General features: G+C 42.2%; 1 protein-coding gene across 1 annotated transcript in view; it reads right to left on the minus strand.

The window, feature by feature from the left end:
- Positions 1-10,071: 10,071 nt before the first annotated feature.
- The window catches only part of ZNHIT6 (zinc finger HIT-type containing 6), an 87,481-nt gene continuing 78,355 nt past the window's right edge, over positions 10,072-19,197 (minus strand). Inside the window, exon 9 of the mRNA XM_063624248.1 lies at positions 10,072-10,857. Within this exon, the coding sequence (XP_063480318.1) occupies positions 10,779-10,857 (79 nt within the window). The 3' untranslated portion in view covers positions 10,072-10,778. The remainder of the gene's footprint in view (positions 10,858-19,197) is intronic.

Below are 19,197 nucleotides of genomic sequence, written 5' to 3' on the forward strand. Positions count from 1 at the left end.
AGTATTTCAGGAATGTGGAGGCCTGACTCACTCTCTTCCTTGAGTTCACAGTCTGAAGTTCATAAAACCTCTTCCCCCTTTAGTCATTCTTATTCAAACACAGGCCCACAAGCTTCACAGATGGAGCTGGCAGGAGGAATCTTGGGACGCATTTTTTTGCTCAGGATGTGAAAGTATATGAAGAGTTTTGGGAGATCCAGGAGCAATCATTCACTAAGAGCCAGACCCCTGTGGCAGGGGCTGGCTAAACACAGGGGCTGGCTAAACACAGAGACTGGCTGGCTCGCTCACAGAGCGGAGATCACTGGCAGAAGAAAAATGCCATGAAAGCATCCACTCTGTGCCTCAGTTTCCTCATCTGTAAACAGAGACAATAACCACACCTTCTTCAGAGAACTGGATGGGGAGTGAGTTAATCCACATACAGTAGTTACAATACAGCCTGACGTATAATAAGTGCTCAATAAATACTAGTTTATTGTTCATACTGTTGCTCATTGTTGGCAGCGTGAGTTGTCTACACACTAAGTGGTGTGGGGAAGAGGAGGCCTTCCTGGAATAGGACTGCGTGGGATAAACCTGAAAGGAAAACGTCCAATGCCGTGTGTGAGTTGTCCAGATGGAGAGGCCTTTAGACATCACACACACACAGCAGGAGGGGCAGCTTGGGAGAGAAGAAACCCCAGTGGCACATCTGACCTGATGCCAAAATTTCAATTCATGCACTCCTTCCAGTTGGAAACAGTTATAAAAATGTCCAGAGAATTAACAAAGGGGATGCAAGAGAGATATTTGGAGTATGGGCTGGGCATACACATAGCCTAACACGGGGTTTCAAATTGGTGTTATTCACCTTACTTCTCCTGCTGCCGTGTAGGCAATGAAATTCTCAGTGAGGCAGGCCACAGACAGATCAGATGCTCTGTTTTCCTCCTTTCTGACTGCAGCTCAGTTTACAGGATTGAAAATGCTAGGAGACATCTAGCCTACCCTCTCCCCGCTCACACCACACCTTGCCTCAGAGCTGGTTTTGACATCTGTCCTAGAAGACATCATCCATTGCCTTGATTCATGGGTATGAGTCTAAGCAATCTTAACCACTGCTGGGATTCCATTTGGACAAGGAAAAGCTTTCTCTGCTTTTAGAACACTCTACAGAGAAACCCTAACTTTAGCAAGGCTCTGGGGACCCCAGGGGAGATCCAGAGAAGTAAAGCACCCAGCCCAATGGAGCCTCCAGAATGCATTTGGAGGGACAGTGCTTTAGTTCTTCCCTTGACCTCAGTCTCTCTCGGTCATTTCTTGTCCCCATTCTACTCCAACTGGAAAGGCTGAGTAGCCGCTTCTGCGTATGTCTGTTATTGCAGTGACTACAAAGTAAGAATCTTAAATGAATTTGAAAGCCCTTAAAAAAAGAGTAAAAATAGTCCTAGTGGAAGAGATGGTTCAGGAGTTTCACAGAAGGGAATTAGAAGAAGCCATTACTGACTCAAAGAAAAAGATTGCTGAATAGATAGGAGAAGGTAACCTCTGCCCTACTTTCAGACCAATGAGTAGATATAAATGACATTACACTCTCACTTCATGAAAAGTAACTGGAGAGTTGAGATGAGGTGATTCTTGAAAGAAGGAAAGGCTATTAGATTCCTTACTATTAATCATTAAGATTCTTCAATTTTTTATTAACCAGCCTTTTTTTCTAATGACAAAATACATCCTTATGGTACATAATTCAAACCGTAAAGAAGGGAATAAGGTAAAAAGTAAAATTCCTTTTCTCCACTCCACACCCTCCTTCCCACACCTCCCTGAATACCACTTCCCTGCAGAAACCACTATTAACAGTTTCTTCGCCATCTTTCTGGAATTGCCTATGTATATTCCAACCTCCTCTGATAATCCTCTTTTTTACTCACCCACAAGAGGCCTTCCAACTTGGCATCTCACATCATGATACCGCCTTTGTCTGGGAAGCTCTTTTCCTCTTTGCATGGCTCCCTCATGGCTGCTACAACCTTCTCGGAATTGTCAACTACTCAGAGAGGTCTCCTGTGACTTCTCTATTTAAATAACCCCACCATCATCACCATTCTCCACCCTGACACCACCAGTGTCTGCCCAACCCTTAGCACAATGTCCAACATACAGTATTTGATCAATATATGATGGATGCATGAGTGAGTACATTAGGTACGTGCGCATGCACACATAAGCATGTGTTCTCCCCACAAAGTATAAAGGGGATGGTATTACAGAGAGAATTCTGTAATTTGCTTTTCTGCTTCACAACATATAATAAAAAACAATAATGATAATATTTCTTAAGCACTTATGTTCCAAGGACTATTCTAAGCATTTTACATGTATTCTTTCATTTAATTCTTACAACAGCCCCTTAAGGTGGTACTAATACTACCCGACTTGCCAGATAAGGAAACAAAGAAATGGAGACATGGGGAGGTTAAAACACAGCTTGCACGTGGTAGAGTCATTGCATAAATTTACACTAATCATAAAATGGCTGTTTAGCCTTAATTCACATATTAAAATATTTTGTGGCAAAATATACTCAACATAAAATTTATCTTTTTAACAATTTTTAAGTGTACAGCTTAGTGGCATCAAGTATATTCACATTGTTGTGCAACCATCGCCACCACCCATCTCCAGAACTTTCTCATCATCCCAAACTGAAACTCAGTACCCATTAAACATTAACTCTCCATGCTCCCCTCCCTCAGCCCCTGGCAATCACTATCTTATTTCCTGTCTCTATAAATTTGAGCACTGTAGGTCCCTCATAGAAGTAGAATAATATAGTATTTGTGCTTTTGGGATTGGTGATTGGTTTGTTGCACTTGGCATGTCTTCCTTATTAATTAATTAATATCTAATGAATAATTTTATTGAGTAAAATATTTGAGCACATGAAACAAAATTCAAAAGGCATAGAATAAAAAAGCAAGTTCTCCTCCTACGTCTGTCTCTAGGTACCCCAGGGGCAACCACTCTTCCTAGTGTCCTTCCAAAGATGTTCTATGCATGTACAATTACATTATTTGTATGAGTCATATATGTATAATATATGTATAGCATACAATACATACTGTTCTGTTTCTTGCATTTCCCATTTAACTATATACCTCGGAGATAGTTACATGTCAATGTACATAGAACTGCCCCTCAGTAAACATAATTTACATAACGTATCCAGCTGTACACTTATAGTATATTCACTTTGTATGTATGTTTCAACAGAAACATAATTTACAGTTCAAAACATAAATTATGTTTTTCTTGAAATATACATACAGAAAGTGAACAGCTGGATACATTTTCACAACTGAACATAACCCTATAAACAGTACCCTGAAGAAAAAACATTACCAGCATTACTAGTTTCCCAAAAGTCTCTCATTTTTTATTCCAGACGTTACTCACTGTCATCAATGGTAACTACTCTCCTGACTTAACAAAATAGATTAGTTTTGCCTATTCCTGTAGTTTTGTTGTTGTTGTGGTGGTTTGTTTGACTGTTTGTTTTTTAGAGACAGGATCTTGCTCTGTTGCCCAGGCTGTAGTGGCACAATCATATCTCACTATAACCTCCAACTCCTGGGACTCCTGGGCTTAAGTGATCCTTCTGCCTTGGCCTCCCAAACTGCTGGCATTACAGGTGTGAGACACTGCACCAAGCCCTGTTCATGCAGTTTTTATGAAAATAATCCTGCTGCATACACTCTTATGTCTGGCACACTTCACTCATCCTTATGCCTATGAGATTCACCCACGTCATTGACCTTCAGTTGATCCATAACAACATCTTTGGATAAATGAAGGCCCTTGCAGCTGTGGATGAGCCCAGCTGGCCTGAGGTCTTACATGTCATACCCACCTTCTCTCAATCTTGACCTCACAACCTTTGAATTTCTATAAAGTGCTTTGTAAATGCCTTAAAGAGTCCACATGTATCCAAAATTCATCTCCAGATGTATCTAATGATGAAAACCAGCAGCCCCGAGCTGAGGTTTGTGTAGAAAGTTACATCAGAGTGAGGAGGGGGGAAGGAGCACAGCCTTCCCATTCTGATCAGTGTCTCTGCGGCCACAGCTCAACAAGACATGCTTTTTGAGGCTTCATCCACTCAGCCCAGAACTCAAATCTCAAATTCCCCAAACATGAGGAATCATGACAAAGCACTGGTTTGCATTCTCTTGGCAAATGTTACTTTAAAAGTAGAGTCAAAACTACTTCCAAGTAAAGAGCAAAGCAGCTTTAACCAATATCAGCAAAGGGTCTAAGAAAAAAGATGTGGCTAATGTATTCCGTCTGTTTGTTTGCTTTCTTGTGCCCTAAGACTCAGGAGAAAATATCAGTTTGGGAAAGAAGTCATAACACATGGGGCAGGAACAAAATACCAACAGAGCGAAGTTGCACATGCTGTCCAACCTGGTGGCCTGCTTATGAATTTGAAATCCCAGACCTTCACATGAGTCCCCAGCCTCACCCCATGCCTAGCCTGGCACAGACAGGAATATCTATTTCCAGATATGAGCTGTTACATAGCAGAACCAATCTGTACATCCGTGTGGGGCCAATCGTCACTGCTCTGATTGGCTCATCAGCCAACATGCAGGGCTGCATTCCTGTGGTTCACCCTTCCAGAAGGGCCTTTCCCAACACCACATGCTGCCTGTGCTGGGTCCAGCAGGAAAGGGGGAGGCAAATGATGTGTCTCATGGCACCACAGCCTCTGTTTTACCAGAATAATACTGTTCTTTGGCCCACTGCATCCGTTCTCCCCACATGGGCCTTTTCCTCACGTGGATCCTAAAAGACCTCTTCTCTATTTACCTGCCAACCTGTAACAGATAATTATAGTGGCTGCCAGATATCCCTTCAAATTGGTTGTGATCTCATTTGGTTATTCTAGCAGCAAAAAAGTTACAGAAAACCCAAGATAATATTAAAAAAAAAAAAATTGTCCTCTGGCTTTCACCTTTCTTGTGGCAGGCAAGAAAAGGTAGGAAGAATAAGCATAGGAAAAGAAAAGTAAGAGCTTGTGGGGCAAGCTGAAAACAAACCTTACCAAGTCCAGAAAGAATTTTCCATTTAAATGCTTTATAACAATTTTCTCTGACGAGTAGTAGAATGCTGAATAAGACATGTTACTTTTTAGTGACTTTTAAATCTGGCATCTATTGAAAGGTGTTTCATACCCACTGCAGCCAAGAGGAGAGGGTGCAGGGGAGATCACATACTCTCCCAGAAAGGCAGGGATAGAAAGCCCCTGTCACCAGTGTCTGCTGTTTCTCTGGCCCAGGAACCTACTCCTGGATAACTACACACTGTTTGGCTGTATTGCATGCAATTATATCACATTCCTTCCTGGAAATTTCTCCAAAAAGAGAGCAGAGATGAGAAATACTCATAGAGAAAGCTTTCACTGAGGCACACAAGCTGAACTGGCAGGAATCTGAAGAAGGCAAAGCAATGGAATGTTAACCTCAAATGAGTGAACAGGAGATAAGCAAACATCAGCTGACAGAGCAAACACCCCGGAAATATGACCTGCCTACCATGGGAAGGGCTAGCGCTCTTGAATTAGCCTTTAAATGGAAGGTTCTTCCTGACTCGGGTTTTGAAACCAACACTGAGCAAAAGCCTCAGTCTTCATTCCTGAGATGAAGTTTAGAGAGCAAAAGATTTTGAGAGTTGGTTAGAGCCCGAGGACAAGCCTCTTGTGAACAGAAGTTCCAAGAGTCAACAGTAGCTGGCAGCAGACAACCTCTTCAGGCTGAAGGGTGGCAGAACCCAAGATGGCTAGTGCAGAAGGCATCTGAGAGATGGCCCAAGGCTGTCCTTTGCTTTTAGATGAGGAAAAGGTCCAGAAAGGGCTAAGATCACATAGCTGGTTAATGACAGAGCTGGGAGTAGAGCCACATTGAGCTAAGTTGTATTCCTACATCTCTACCAATGTGTAACCCAAATCAAAATAATTGGGGGCCAGAAGAAAGGGGAAACGTTATGGTCTTTGGAAGTCATTAGTAATCCTATCATTAGACACATAATTATTATCATTTGCCAAGTAAACATACTAATGTCTTAAATGTGAGAGGCAATGTCTATTGCACTAATGAGGTGACTAGTACCATGGCCATTTATGGCAGATATATTTTTAAAAATTTAAGACTTTAGCATACACATATACATATGGAGAGAGAAAGATAGAGTTGATTTACATATATATTTCCCATCTAACACACACCTTGACCATTTTGCCAGGAAAATAACCAAACAACTTCCATTGCGGTATATAAAGAATGATGACAAAGTTACGTGACTTGTAGTCTAAAAAGAAAGTTTAGGCTGCGTGTGGTGGCTCACGCCTGTAATCCCAGCACTTTGGGAGGCCAAGGCGGGTGGATCACCTGAGGTTGGGAGTTTGAGACCAGCCTGACCAACATGGAGAAACCCTGTCTCTACTAAAAATACAAAATTAGCTGGGCATGGTGGCACATGCCTGTAATCCCAGCCACTCGGGAGACTGAGGCAGGAGAATCACTTGAACTCAGAAGGCAGAGGTTGCGGTGAGCTGAGATTGCACCATTGCACTCCAGCTTGGGCTACAAGAGCAAAACACAGTCTCAAAAAAAAAAAAAGAAAGAAAGTTTTAAAACAAAATTGCTTGGTTCCCTCCACTCTGCCTTTTCACTCTCTATTAGTTTTTAAAGAGTGGCTTGAGTCACAATGAAGGTGTAGAAAAAGCAGAAGCAAAGACAGAAGCCCATTCAATCAGGACTACATATGCCCTCGCAGGTGAGGAACAGTTGGCCCAATTGTGAAGTCTCCAGGCTGGGGCAAGGAGGGAACGCATGCCCAGGAAAAGCACGGGTGCGCTGGGATAGTTTCTATGCTTATTTCTGAAGGCCCATCAAGGGACTAAGAGAAACTAGAATGTCCTGTTGAGGGAGGATGCAGACTTTTTCCCTCATTGTTTCCTAATGTAGGTTAGAACACTGATGGTCTAGAACACTGAAAAACATCTTTTGTATTCAAGATAGATGAATGACAGTACAGTCACAGCCAGTTACAGCTAGAAGGACCTCATAAGTCACCTAGTCTGACATCTTCATTTTCCAGATCAAAAAATGGGGTGCAGATAGATCTAGCAACTTGATTAAGGTGGCCACAAGCTCTCAGAGTGTGTTTTGCCAACCTCTAGTGAGTATATTGGGGCTGGGGGGTGGGGTGCACAGGCAGCATTCCAACAGGTCTGTAGATCTTTCGAAATGCAAGCCAAAATGCACAAAGGTATGTGCAGAGTACTTCCCTGGTTGATTTCATAAATTAACTTGAAAATTAAAATGTTACAATTATAATAATTATCCAGACTTCCAAAAGTATTCATCTGGAGTGTAAGCACTTTAAACATGATCTTCTGTTCTCCTAAAGGTGCTGGAGCACGGGAAGGCTAGCCTGCTGCCAGCCACATGGAGTGGGAGGATCACGGAGCCTGAAGCTGAGAGGCCATAGTGCTGCACCTGACATATATTACCAACTTGCCATGCAACTTCATCTCATTGACTCTGCATTCCCACTCTTTGGAGTGGATCACCTGCAGTTCCCTTGACAACTGAGAGTCTGTACTTTTCTGTATTGTCCAGTGTGATGACAACTGTCTACACAACCAAGTCTGGCCAGCACTGAACACACTCAGCTTCCCCACAGTGCTCCAAGTCTCAAAGCCCAAACTGCAGCCAAATCTTGGCAGAGTGTTGTTCTCTGGTCAGGCCAGAGCACCTTTCTGAAGGACCTTTCTGAACATTTTTAGACCATTCGATGAATGACCCTAAATTCTTGGCGCATAATTGGGACTGCTGCCATCACTCCAGAAACATTTATTAAGCACTTACTGTGTACAGTGCTCAAGACCTGCCATCTTGTTTCCATCTTGACAACAATGATGCACAGTAGTAGGGGTTGTCATTTTCTGTTTCAGAGAAGAGTAAAGGTCAGCCGTGGCCCAGTAACTTGCCCAAGGCCACACAGCTACTGGGTGGTAGAACTGAATTAAACCCTCCACTTTTTGACTCTAACACCCTTGCCTCCCTCCTTAGGGCACAGGCACACCTAGCCAGGCTGAGAGGCACTCAGGCACTCCTGAACTTCATGTTTGTCATGCATACATATGACTTCCTTCGACTTCTCTGCAAATTTCCACCATATGCATTTCCATAGCAACACTGCAACACAAACACGGTGTAATCTTTGTCCACTGCGGTACATAGCTTGAAAGGTTTTTTTGTTTTGTTTTGTTGTTTTGTTTTAAATAAAAAGGAGCTGCATATGTATACAGCTGACCTAGATCCCATGGCAACAAATAACAGACATAAACTTGGGTTCTTTTCCTTTCCTTTCCTTTCTCTAAATCTTTTTATTCTTTTCTCTTGTTTGTATGGTAATAGTTTAGAATATTAAAAACTGGGTTGCACCATTTGCGATTAAGCAGAGCCCCAATTCAGTGACCGCTGCGCCGCCAGCCTGGCGCGGGCCTCCTACAAGACAATGGCCACGACCTGACGCGCGAACGCCAGCCCCAGCCCGGGAGTCTCGCCGCCGGCGCTTGACGCACGCGGAGACCCGGGGGTCATGCCCCAGCTTTGTGGAACCTGAGAGCGGTTCGGGTCAGGTCCCCGCGGGAGGACAGGTGCGACCCGTCCCTCAGGACCGACGGCGTGTGGCTGCGGGGGCAGGGGGTGCCCCTCTCGGCCCGGCCGCTCCAGCGAGGGGACGCTGGTAAGTCCCACCTCTGCCATCGCCGCGGGCCTCCAGGGCACACCCGGCTGTGGGGCGCGCCCGCCCCAGGTTACCCTCCCGGCGACCCTCCGAGGCGGTATTGCTGTCAGACACATTTTACAAATGCAACTCTCCAGCCTAACGAAGGCCAGCACCTGGCCCACGCCCACAGGCTGGGAAGGGAGAGTGCAGGGATTAGAATCCAGCACTTTTTAAAGATTTTGTTTCACTCTACTTCCCGTGGCTCCTCGCCCCAAGGGCACTGTGGAACTATCTCTGCCCAGGATCACTTATCTGAAGCCGGTGTTATGCTTCCTTCCCGGGCAGTCCCTGGGTGCAGCTTCCGGACGGGCTAGCTTGGGAGGCATTCCCTTCCCTGGCTGATGCAGGAAGGTGGGTTTGTCTGTCTGTGGTCCCTGGTTCTCTCCTCTGATTCTCCCTCTTCCCAGAGCCCCAGCTTTTAAAGGCTTCATATTCCTGACAAATGGAGATCCACTGACATGAAGAAATTCTCAAGCAACTAGGCAACTGGGATTGTGCAGTGGCTTGCCCCTGATCCTATAGTAAAAGGTCCAGCCCTCACTAGCTAAAGGTGAGGAGGAATTTCACTGGGGAAATGTCATTCTTTATTTCACTGTCATGAATCCAGTGAAACTTATCACCAGAAATGCTCCTTGGCTGCTTCCTCGCTGAAATTGTGCTGAGGTATCTGATGGCCCACTGAGGTGGTGGGTAGGAGGTTGGACAGCCAAGTGGTGATAAGAAAACCTACCATTTCGGTAGTAATCACTTGGTGCCAGGTGCTCTGAGCAGCTCTCTATAACACTGCCTCCTCACAAACCCCAAAGGCAGGATCATTTTATTATTATATAGTCATAATATTAATATTAATATGATACTATTAATAATAAATTTATTCTTGCTTACCACGTGAGGGATCCAAAGCTTGAAGAGGTCACCTATCCCGTCTAGATCCCGCTTCTGACTCTAGAGCCTGTCCAGGAGTGATTTCCCCATAGAAGGGAAAGGGGGCTGCTCAGTAGAGAACAGAAATAAGATTGTGCCAGGAGAGATCACATTATTCCTCAGACTCTCAGGCCGATTTGCACAGCTTTAGGATAGGTAGAGGGAGAAGAGTGGAAACACCCCTATCTCTTTGTCCAAGTTCACAGTGAGATCCAAGGCTCAGTCAGGAAGGCTCTTCATTTAGTCAATTGTTTTCTGTTTTCAGAACTAAAGTGGAAATGACCCAGTAAAGAAGGAAAATAAGCACAGAATAAGCATGATCTGCCTTGGTCACACAATTAAAATACATATGCCGCTAAAGGTACACCACTCTTCCACCCACCCCTTCAAAGTAAGAAAGGCCCTTTTTGCCCTGGAAGCCTACTGAAGTATTCTACTGGGGAAGTATTCTACTGAAATATTCTAGTGGGGAAGTCCCTACTGCTTCTGAAGGAACACTGAAAGAAACCCTATTCCTTAGAGTGCAGTCACTCAAAGGGTTTATTCTAGAAATGCAGAGAGGCATTAGAGATGGTATGTGAACAAAAGCAGGACAGAGGATGCACGCCCAGATGCTGTCTTGGCCAGGTTGCAATTCGAATGATCTAATGTTTTCTGGCTTCTTCTTGCTTTGCTTTTCCAATTTGGTTTGGATATTTGCATTACTGTATTATTTTCCCTGTACAATTGCTGTTGTCTGTACACAATTAGGTCATTTTCACAGTTGGGTGAGGACACACTTCAGAAGTGAGATGAGCTACAGCTGCTAGCTGGTTCCCTCCTGGGATGTGTACTTAGATCCCTTTCTTGTTAGTGCCAAAGACTACCTGTACCCAGGACCTGAAAATTTTAATCTAAGTCATCTAACGGGTGGAAAGAACTACAGCATCCCCTTGCAATGGTAGGTAAGAGACATCTTGTAAGTTTTGGGTTGATTTGCTGATCAATGGTTCTTTGGGCCTAACCCCATATGGTTAAGCTCCAGACAAAAGAAAGGACTGTTTCCCAGTTGCTTGTGGCTTCTTGGTCCATGAAGTTCTGCTGAAATGGACCCTGGGCAAGGAAAAAGAAATGGGAAGTTATAGAGGGGAGGAAGGGTAAGCTGCCCCTAGACGTGAGCCCAGAATTTTACAAGCAAGTATAGAAGCTGGCCTTTGAACAAGGACCTTGAAGAGTGAGAAAAAAGGGATCCCAAAGGAATGGAGGCTTATTGTGCAGATGAATACTGATTATGGCCATGTTCACAAAGTACCGTGTAACACCTCAACGGTGTAAAATCTCACTAATACATACCCCACTAATTCAGCCTTCTCAACTGTCTGGAATATGTGGCCTTTTGGGTAAAGCCAGGGCTAAAATTCACTTTTGTGCTATCTCCAAAAATAAAGTTGGGCTAAACAAATAGAAAGGACAGGCTGCTATTAAAGTCACTGGGGAAGCCCCTGACTCTTCAAGTTCATAATCAGACATGATCATATCCAGCTGATTAAATGCCCCATTATGGGCAGGACCATCTCTCTGGCTCAGCTTGTTTCCTATTTGCTTCCTCTCCTGGTACCTTAGGTCTGCATCTATAACATTGACCTTGTTTCTCCTCTCCTCTTTTCTCTTTTTTTTTTTTTGAGACAGAGTCTTGCTCAGTCATCCAGGCTGGAGTGCAGTGGCGCTATCTCAGCTCACTGCAAGATCTGCCTCCCAGGTTCACACCATTCTCCTGCCTCAGCCTCCCGAGTAGCTGGGACTACAGGCGCCCACCACCACGCCTGGCTAATTTTTTTGTATTTTTAGTAGAGACGGGGTTTCACCATGTTAGCCAGGATGGTCTCGATCTCCTGACCTCGTGATCCACCTGCCTCGGCCTCCCAAAGTGCTGGGATTACAGGTGTGAGCCACCACGCCTGGCTCTCTTGTCTCTTTTTATCCAAATTATTCATTCATCATTTATGCAATAGATATTGTGCTCCTTCTATAACTCAAGCACGTGCTAAATGCTGGAGTTACAACAAGTAAATACGGAATATTTGCTCTCAGGGAGGTCATAGTCCAATGTGGAAAACTGATGATACAGTGTGATGGACATGGAGACCCACATCCAAGCATGGAGTGATGCCTGAATGATGAGGCAGCTAAGACTCAGAGAAACTAAAGACTTTTTCCAAGTTCTCTCAGTTGGCTGATGACAGGGTTGGAATTGAAGAGATCAGTTAGAATAAAAGCCTGGTCTTCTGCCACTACCTCCTTGAGACTTCCCAGACTCCCACGTTTGGGCGCTTCTCCTCTTGTTCTTTCTATCCAGTTGCACATAGCTCATACTCACTCTTTTCCTAGCACTGATCTATTCCTACCTCAGTAGAATTCACATTTATCACTAAAGCCAGGCATCTGCCCTATCTCCCTCTAGGGATTGATGTGCTGATAAATTGAGCTAATCAATGTAAAAGTACTTTGAGAACTACACTGCAACACAAACCTAAGTCCCAAAACCACAATCTAATTAACATATTAATTTAATCAATGAGCCAGTCAAAATATCAATCAAATTAACATATTAATTTAATCAATGAATCAGTCAAAATATCAATCACGAATCAATACGAGGTTCTGTGGGAGATGAGACATGTCTTCATATATAGCATGGCCCCATCCCTAAAGGAATTTATGGATGAGTTGGTGGTAAGTTAAAGAGGAAAGAAAGTAGGCATTTACTGAGTGCCTATCATGTAGTATGCACTGTGCTATCTGCTTTTCCTTATATTATCTCACAATAATCCTCACAACATTCTAGGAGGTAGTCATTATTTTCTTCAATGTTTGGATAGAATGTTTCGATAGAATGCCCTCCCCCAATGCCTCTCTGTTCAAGCACAAGAAAGGCATAATAGCTAAAAGGCCTTGGATCAGGGCTCAAACTGAATTTGTATCCAGGCACTGCCAATTACTTTCTGTATACTCTGAGGAAATTGCTCAAATTTTCTGCACCTCAGTTATGAAATCAGGACGATAAGAATAATACCAATTGTATGCTTTGTTGTAAGGATAAGGTGACCATATATGTTGACGTATTTGCCACAGTGGCTGGTCCAGAGTAAGCACTAGATAAAAGTTAAGATATTATTATTACTATCCAGCTCCAACTCCTTTTTATCTGCAGTCTTCCCAGATCTCCTATCGAAATTAGTCTCTTTTACCTCTGTATCTTCACATCACTATAGGCATGCTTCTCATCATGTTCATATATGTACCTGATTATTACTGCTTAGCACAGAAAAAATAATAAATGTAGGCGATTAGATGAATGTCTCCCAGAATGATATCACATGCTCATAGAAGGAAGGAAGTATTGTGTTTCTAGCTATAAGGCAGACAAAATGCCTGGATATTATAGATAAAATATACTTTCAAATGCCTAGTCAACTCTCATGTAAATTGGAGAAACCCCCAAGGGGACATGCGCGCACACACACACACACACACACACACACACACACACACACGAGGAGTTGGAATCCAGCACTGTAAACAGGCACTAAAGCTACTGCTGCTCTGGAAAGTCTATCTTATTAACTTTGAGGCTCAGTTTAAAGGGCATTATGGAGAACTGGAGCCAAGGCTTAGTACCTTCAAAAAATGGAGAGTTGGAACTGAGACCCCTGAATAAAAGTGAGACTCACAAAGAAATATGTACTCAGTGAAAGGGTAGACCAGGAAAAAAAAAAAAAAAAGAAAAAAGGAAACCTGCTTATCTGCAATAAAGAAAAACAGGGAAATATGTCAGCCTCAGCCTGGGCTCATAAGATGTTAAAATCACAGATACACCTCCCTAACCACAGGTTCGGGGTTTGAGTTTGTACTACCTACATGATCTTGGAAGTCTCAGTTGAAAAAATTAGTTTAAATTGGCCTCAGGTTGATACCACCCCAGGGTACCTGGCAGAAGCAGATCTTATCTGGAGAGACAGCCACCCAGGCCTCATAGGAGTATAACAAACAAAGCCCCACTGAACATGAGATCACAATCTGAAATTACAAACCACACTAGGAAACAAGCTACCATGAGTGAGAGCCAGCAGAAACCACAATGAACAGAATTAGACTTTACATAACAGTTATTCTATATAAATCGTTTTAAAGAAATATAAGAGAAATACGAATATGGAAAAGGAATAAATAACATATAAAAAGACTAAAGAGAATGAAGAAAGAACCAAGTACTACTTACAGAAATCAAAATATACAATCATCAAAGTTAGAAACACAGTGAATGAGTGTAAGTAGAGAAGACACAAGTAAAGAGAAAATTAAGGAACTGGAAGATAAATGTGAAGAAATTACCCAGCAAAAGGGCAGGGGCACAAATAAATGAGAAACATGAGATGTTAAGGGGACAGGAAGAAAAAACCCAATGTGAAAAAGGCAGTATTTAGAGATAATGTTTCCAGAATTAAGGATAAGCTGATTAGTTTGATCTTTGAAACTAGAGCACGTGGCAAGTGCCTGTTAGATGCCTAATAAATGTTCTTTGAGTTGGAGTGACACAAGTCCTCTAGCATTTGCTTGTCCTTTACTTCATATATTTATTCATTTAAAAAAATATTAAGTAGAAATACAGAGGTGAACAAAACAAAGTTCTTCTTTGAGTTTGTGTTCTGGACAAAAATGACAAATAATAAATTAACAAATTAAAATGAGATACTTTTGAATTATAAGAAGTGCTATGAAGGAAATAAAAGGGCTACTTAATAGCAATATTGGGAATAGGATTTCACTGAACAAGTGAGACCTCAGTAAGAAGTGAAGTGAAAGTATTCCAAGTGAAGATACAGCATGTACCAAGGCCCTGAGTGAGAAATCACTTGGTGTTTCTCAAAAGAAGTCAATTGGTCTGGACTGAGTGAGTGACATGGACAGTGGTATAAGATGTGGTTGGAGAGTGGTATAAGATGTGGTTTGAGAGGTAGGCAAGAACGATGGGATTTTTTTTTTTTTAATAAATTTGAGAGCAACAGGAAGTCATTGGAGAGTTTCAGGCACAGGAGTGATGTGCTCTGTCACCCTGGCTACTCTGGAAATAGAATGTAGTGGGGGCAAGAATGGAAGCAGGGAGCCTAGTTAGTGACTTCAGTTGTCCATGCAAGAGACAACAGCAGCTTGGGCTAGGGTGATAGCCATGAGTATGAAGAGAAGTGTATGGATTTAGATATGTTTTGAAAATAGAAACATTGTATTTGATGGAGACAACATAAAAGATGAAGAAAAGGGAAGGAGGGATCAAATACATTCCTGTTTTCTGGATTGAGCAGCTGGGCAAACAGTGGTGGCATTTTCCAAGATGAAGAATAGAAGAGTAACGCTTGGGTAGGGGTGGGATGGGAACATGAAATAGGAGTCCTGTTCTGGACAAGTTAAGCTCAAGATGCCCATTAGATGTTCAAGTAGACAGCTGCATATGAGAATATGGATGACCTCAGGAAAATGAGCCCTAAACCAAGGAATGCTCATATTTTGAGACGTGTTTCCTTCAAGATCCACCTGTGTCATAGGTTTGAACAGGGGTATGTGTAGGGGACTGAGCACTTCCAGCTACAGATTCTCTGGGAAAAGGGCCAGCGTAGCTCTTGAGTTCAAGAAACGCTGCCTGGCCCCCTGCCCAACTTAGAAGTGGAGCCTAGGTTCTTCCAGGCCTGCCTAACCCTGATGCTTTTGGTAGCTGATGTAGTTTTAAGCCAATGTGCTTTCTGAGGGATGCCAAAAGAATGAGTACAGAAAATGACTCGGTGACAAACCCAGGCAGCTCCTCTGTGGGGAAGGGTGGAGGAGTCCTCATGCAATCTGGCTCCCACCCATTCCCACCCACCAGCTGAGGGCATTGTATCCAAGAGATCCAAGGGAGTAGAGTCAAGAAGATGACGCATCAGGAGGTACAAAGAAAAAGGAGATCCCAGATGAGGTAATGACCAAAAAATGCCATAACCCATTACATAAGTGAAAGTGAAACCTGAGGAACAAATAAACAAAGGGTATCAGATTGATGTAAAAATACAAGAAGCTCACTCTGTGGTTGCTGACATACATCATTGTGGAAACAAAATCATGTCCAAAATGACTATGGTTAAACTTGGAACCACATGACAGGAGTTTTAGGAAGTTCCAAAAGAATCAAAAATAACTTGAACAAAGTAGCATTCTTCCCTGGGCTTATGGCTTTGAGAAGGGACAAGCGCCCCTCTGGAGAGAAGAACAACAGTCCACAGGGGACCAAGTGGCTCAAGGAAGTTCATGTGAAAGAAGGAAACTACTGTCTTTGGAATGTATTGGGAAGTTGTCTGACACCTGATATTAGTCAGGATTCAGCAGTCAGGTCCATTAGATTACAGGAGGATAGTTGTTGTTGTTTTCTCAGCTGAATATATATATTCAGACCCACTGCAATTTCTCTCCTTTCATTCCTCAAGAAAACCAAGAATGTGGCCAGGCATGGTTGTTCACGACTGTAATTCCTACTTTGGGAGGCTGTGGGTGGATCACTTGAGTCCAGGAGTTCGAGACCAGCCTGGCCAACATGGCGAAACCCTGTCTCTACTAAAAATACAAAAAATTAGTAGCAATAGTAGTAGTTCCCGTTACCTGGGAGGCTGAGGCACAAGAATTGCTTGAACCTGGGAGGCGGAGGTTGCAGTGAGCCAAGATCACGCCACTGCACTCCAGCCTGGGTGACGAAGTGAGAGTCTGTCTCAAAAACAAAATACAAAACCCAAAAAACTAAGAATGTTACTTTACACTTGTACCTAATAATGTACTTTGCATTGGTCACTAGGAAACTCAGAACCAAATTTGTGGACTACCCTTAATGTACTAAGTACATAAAACTTTAGGTAGCATATATCTTGTGTGTTAACCTCACTACTGGCTTAATCTTATTTCTATATCCTATTTTTCTCTTATCCCCATTTTCTTTTCTTAAAAAATAGTGTATTGGACACATCATGTGTTTTGAAACAAAGTAGAATACAAATAAATAAGTAAGTCGACTTTCTGTCCAAACAAGGCAGCATGAAAAGCAGGAACTTGGTGGTGGTATGATGTTTCAATGAACCAAAGAGGCTCTGATTACTGTCTGTAGACACCCACGGCACAATTATTAAGTTCATTAGACAGAGAGGAATCTGGATTCAGATGTGACAGGACAGCAAATTAAATATTCATGGACAAAAGGAGAAGGCATTCAATGTAAGATGTGCAGAGCCAACAAAAACAATCAAATGCGTAATTCTAACTCCTGTATGGGTTGATTTCCATGTGGGCCAGGGAAGTCTTCCAGGACAAGCTCCTTTAGCCTGCCTGGGTGGTTACCTCTTATAGAAACTCAGCTGTATCTTAGGCATGGCTGGTCTGTCAGCTTTTACCCATGGGGAATAGCCAAACTCTTGTCTAGATGAGTGGGTTAAAAACCACCTCTGATCTCTGGAAAGGTTACTTTGCCTACTTTCTGATCATTTATTTACATTTTCGTAGTCTTCATTATTTATTTATTTATTTTTACAATTACAAAAATAATAAAAAAATAAAACTACAGCAGTAATATAAAGGCAATAACAATTCAAATAATATCAAAATATATAAAATATAAAATCAAGCTTCCCCTTCTTTCCCTCTATTCTCCCATTCCATTGCTCCTCTCCCATTCCTCATGAGTAAGCACTGGCAGTTGTTCAGTATGAATCCTTCTGGATCTTTCCTATGCACATTTAGACATATTTACATGTACACATACCATAAAAAGTCTGTGTATAGCTTTGTTTTTTAAAAAAGAATTTTTCTACTCACACTATTCTGTAACTTGCTTTTTGTAACTAGTATATTGTGGATTCTACTTATATACAGACCAACCACACTCTTTTTAATGGCTGCAGAGTGAATCATGAAATCATAGTAAAAATATACATTAATATATTCAGCCTAGTAAGTAGCATTTACATTGTTTCTAATATTTTGATAGTATAAATTAATACTGCATCAGATTCTTATGCCTATGTCCTTTGGCTCTTATTTCTAACAGTAGAACAGCTGAGTTAAAAAGTATACATGTTGAATTTTGATAGGCACTGCCACACTGCCTTCCAGAAAGATTGACCAACCGTTCTACCAACAAAGATTGTCCTTTGTTCACATTCTCACCAACAGTGGACACTATCAGTGTTTTTAATTTTGACAGAACTGATTGGCAAAAGCATGCTACTTATTTTGATTTATAGTTACCTGAGCTACTGCTCATTTTGCTCATTTTCAGTCTCTCCTTTTACTATGGCTACAATAAAAGAGCTGAAAGTGTGGTTTTTGGTTTATTTTAGATGTAAATGACCAATCCAAATAGTGATATTTTGAACTACTGATTTCTAAGAAGATCCACATTGGAATGTTACATATCTCCATATTAGGAAAATCAGTCATAATTGAACTCCCAAAGTAAAATTACATCTGATGTTTATTCTGGGATTCATATAATAGTTTTTGGCCAAAAGTATTGAAAGATGCCAGAACTATATTCTTTTTTTACTTTTGTTTCCTTTATTTCTTCTTAAAAACAAAACAAAACAAAACAAAAACCTAGGATACATGTGCAGAATATGCAGGTTTGTTACACAGGTATATGTGTGCCATGGTGGTTTGCTGCACCTATTGACCCGTCCTCTAAGTTCCCTCCCCTGACTCCCCACCCCCATACAGGCCCTGGTATGTGTTGGCCAGAACTATATTCTGTTGATTTTGTACCAAATTTATCACACTAGGAGTTGCAAGTAACAGAAAGAACTGTGACCAAACTATGGAAAAAGAAATTTATTAGGAAACTATTTGGAGTCCATTGTTGTGCTAATTAATGGGTGACTGGTCACCAGGAACCACTACCATAGTCTCATAGCAGGCATGGTATGGTTAGTAGGTCACCTCCACACAGCAAATGTTTTAAGTTTCTTGGTCTCTGTGCTCAAGAGTTTAATTCTAGGGGGAAGGCATTTGACTGGCCTAATATGGGCCTCAAGGGAAGGAAGGCTTTTAATGACAGCTCCCAAAGACTAAATTCAACGGGAAAGAGATCCTCCTTTAAAAGGAAATTGGGGTATTGTTAGGAAGTGAAATGGATGCTGGTCAGAAAAAACAAAACAAACCAAACCAAATTATCCCTACACTAAACTTACCAATTGCCTTTTCTTCTCTTTACCTTGTAAACCTGTCAGTGCCCACAGTCACTGTAGACAAGCTCACAGGCAACATTCTGCCCACACCCAGAATAGGAGCCCATGGAGCAGAATAATGGAGACCGTCCCATTCCTTACAGTTTGTGTAATGCTTGCTCAAGTATATTGAACTCTGCCAGTCCTGAATCAAAACATTTTA

Source organism: Symphalangus syndactylus, chromosome 12 (genome assembly GCF_028878055.3).
Source record: "Symphalangus syndactylus isolate Jambi chromosome 12, NHGRI_mSymSyn1-v2.1_pri, whole genome shotgun sequence".
Classification (NCBI taxonomy): domain Eukaryota; kingdom Metazoa; phylum Chordata; class Mammalia; order Primates; family Hylobatidae; genus Symphalangus; species Symphalangus syndactylus.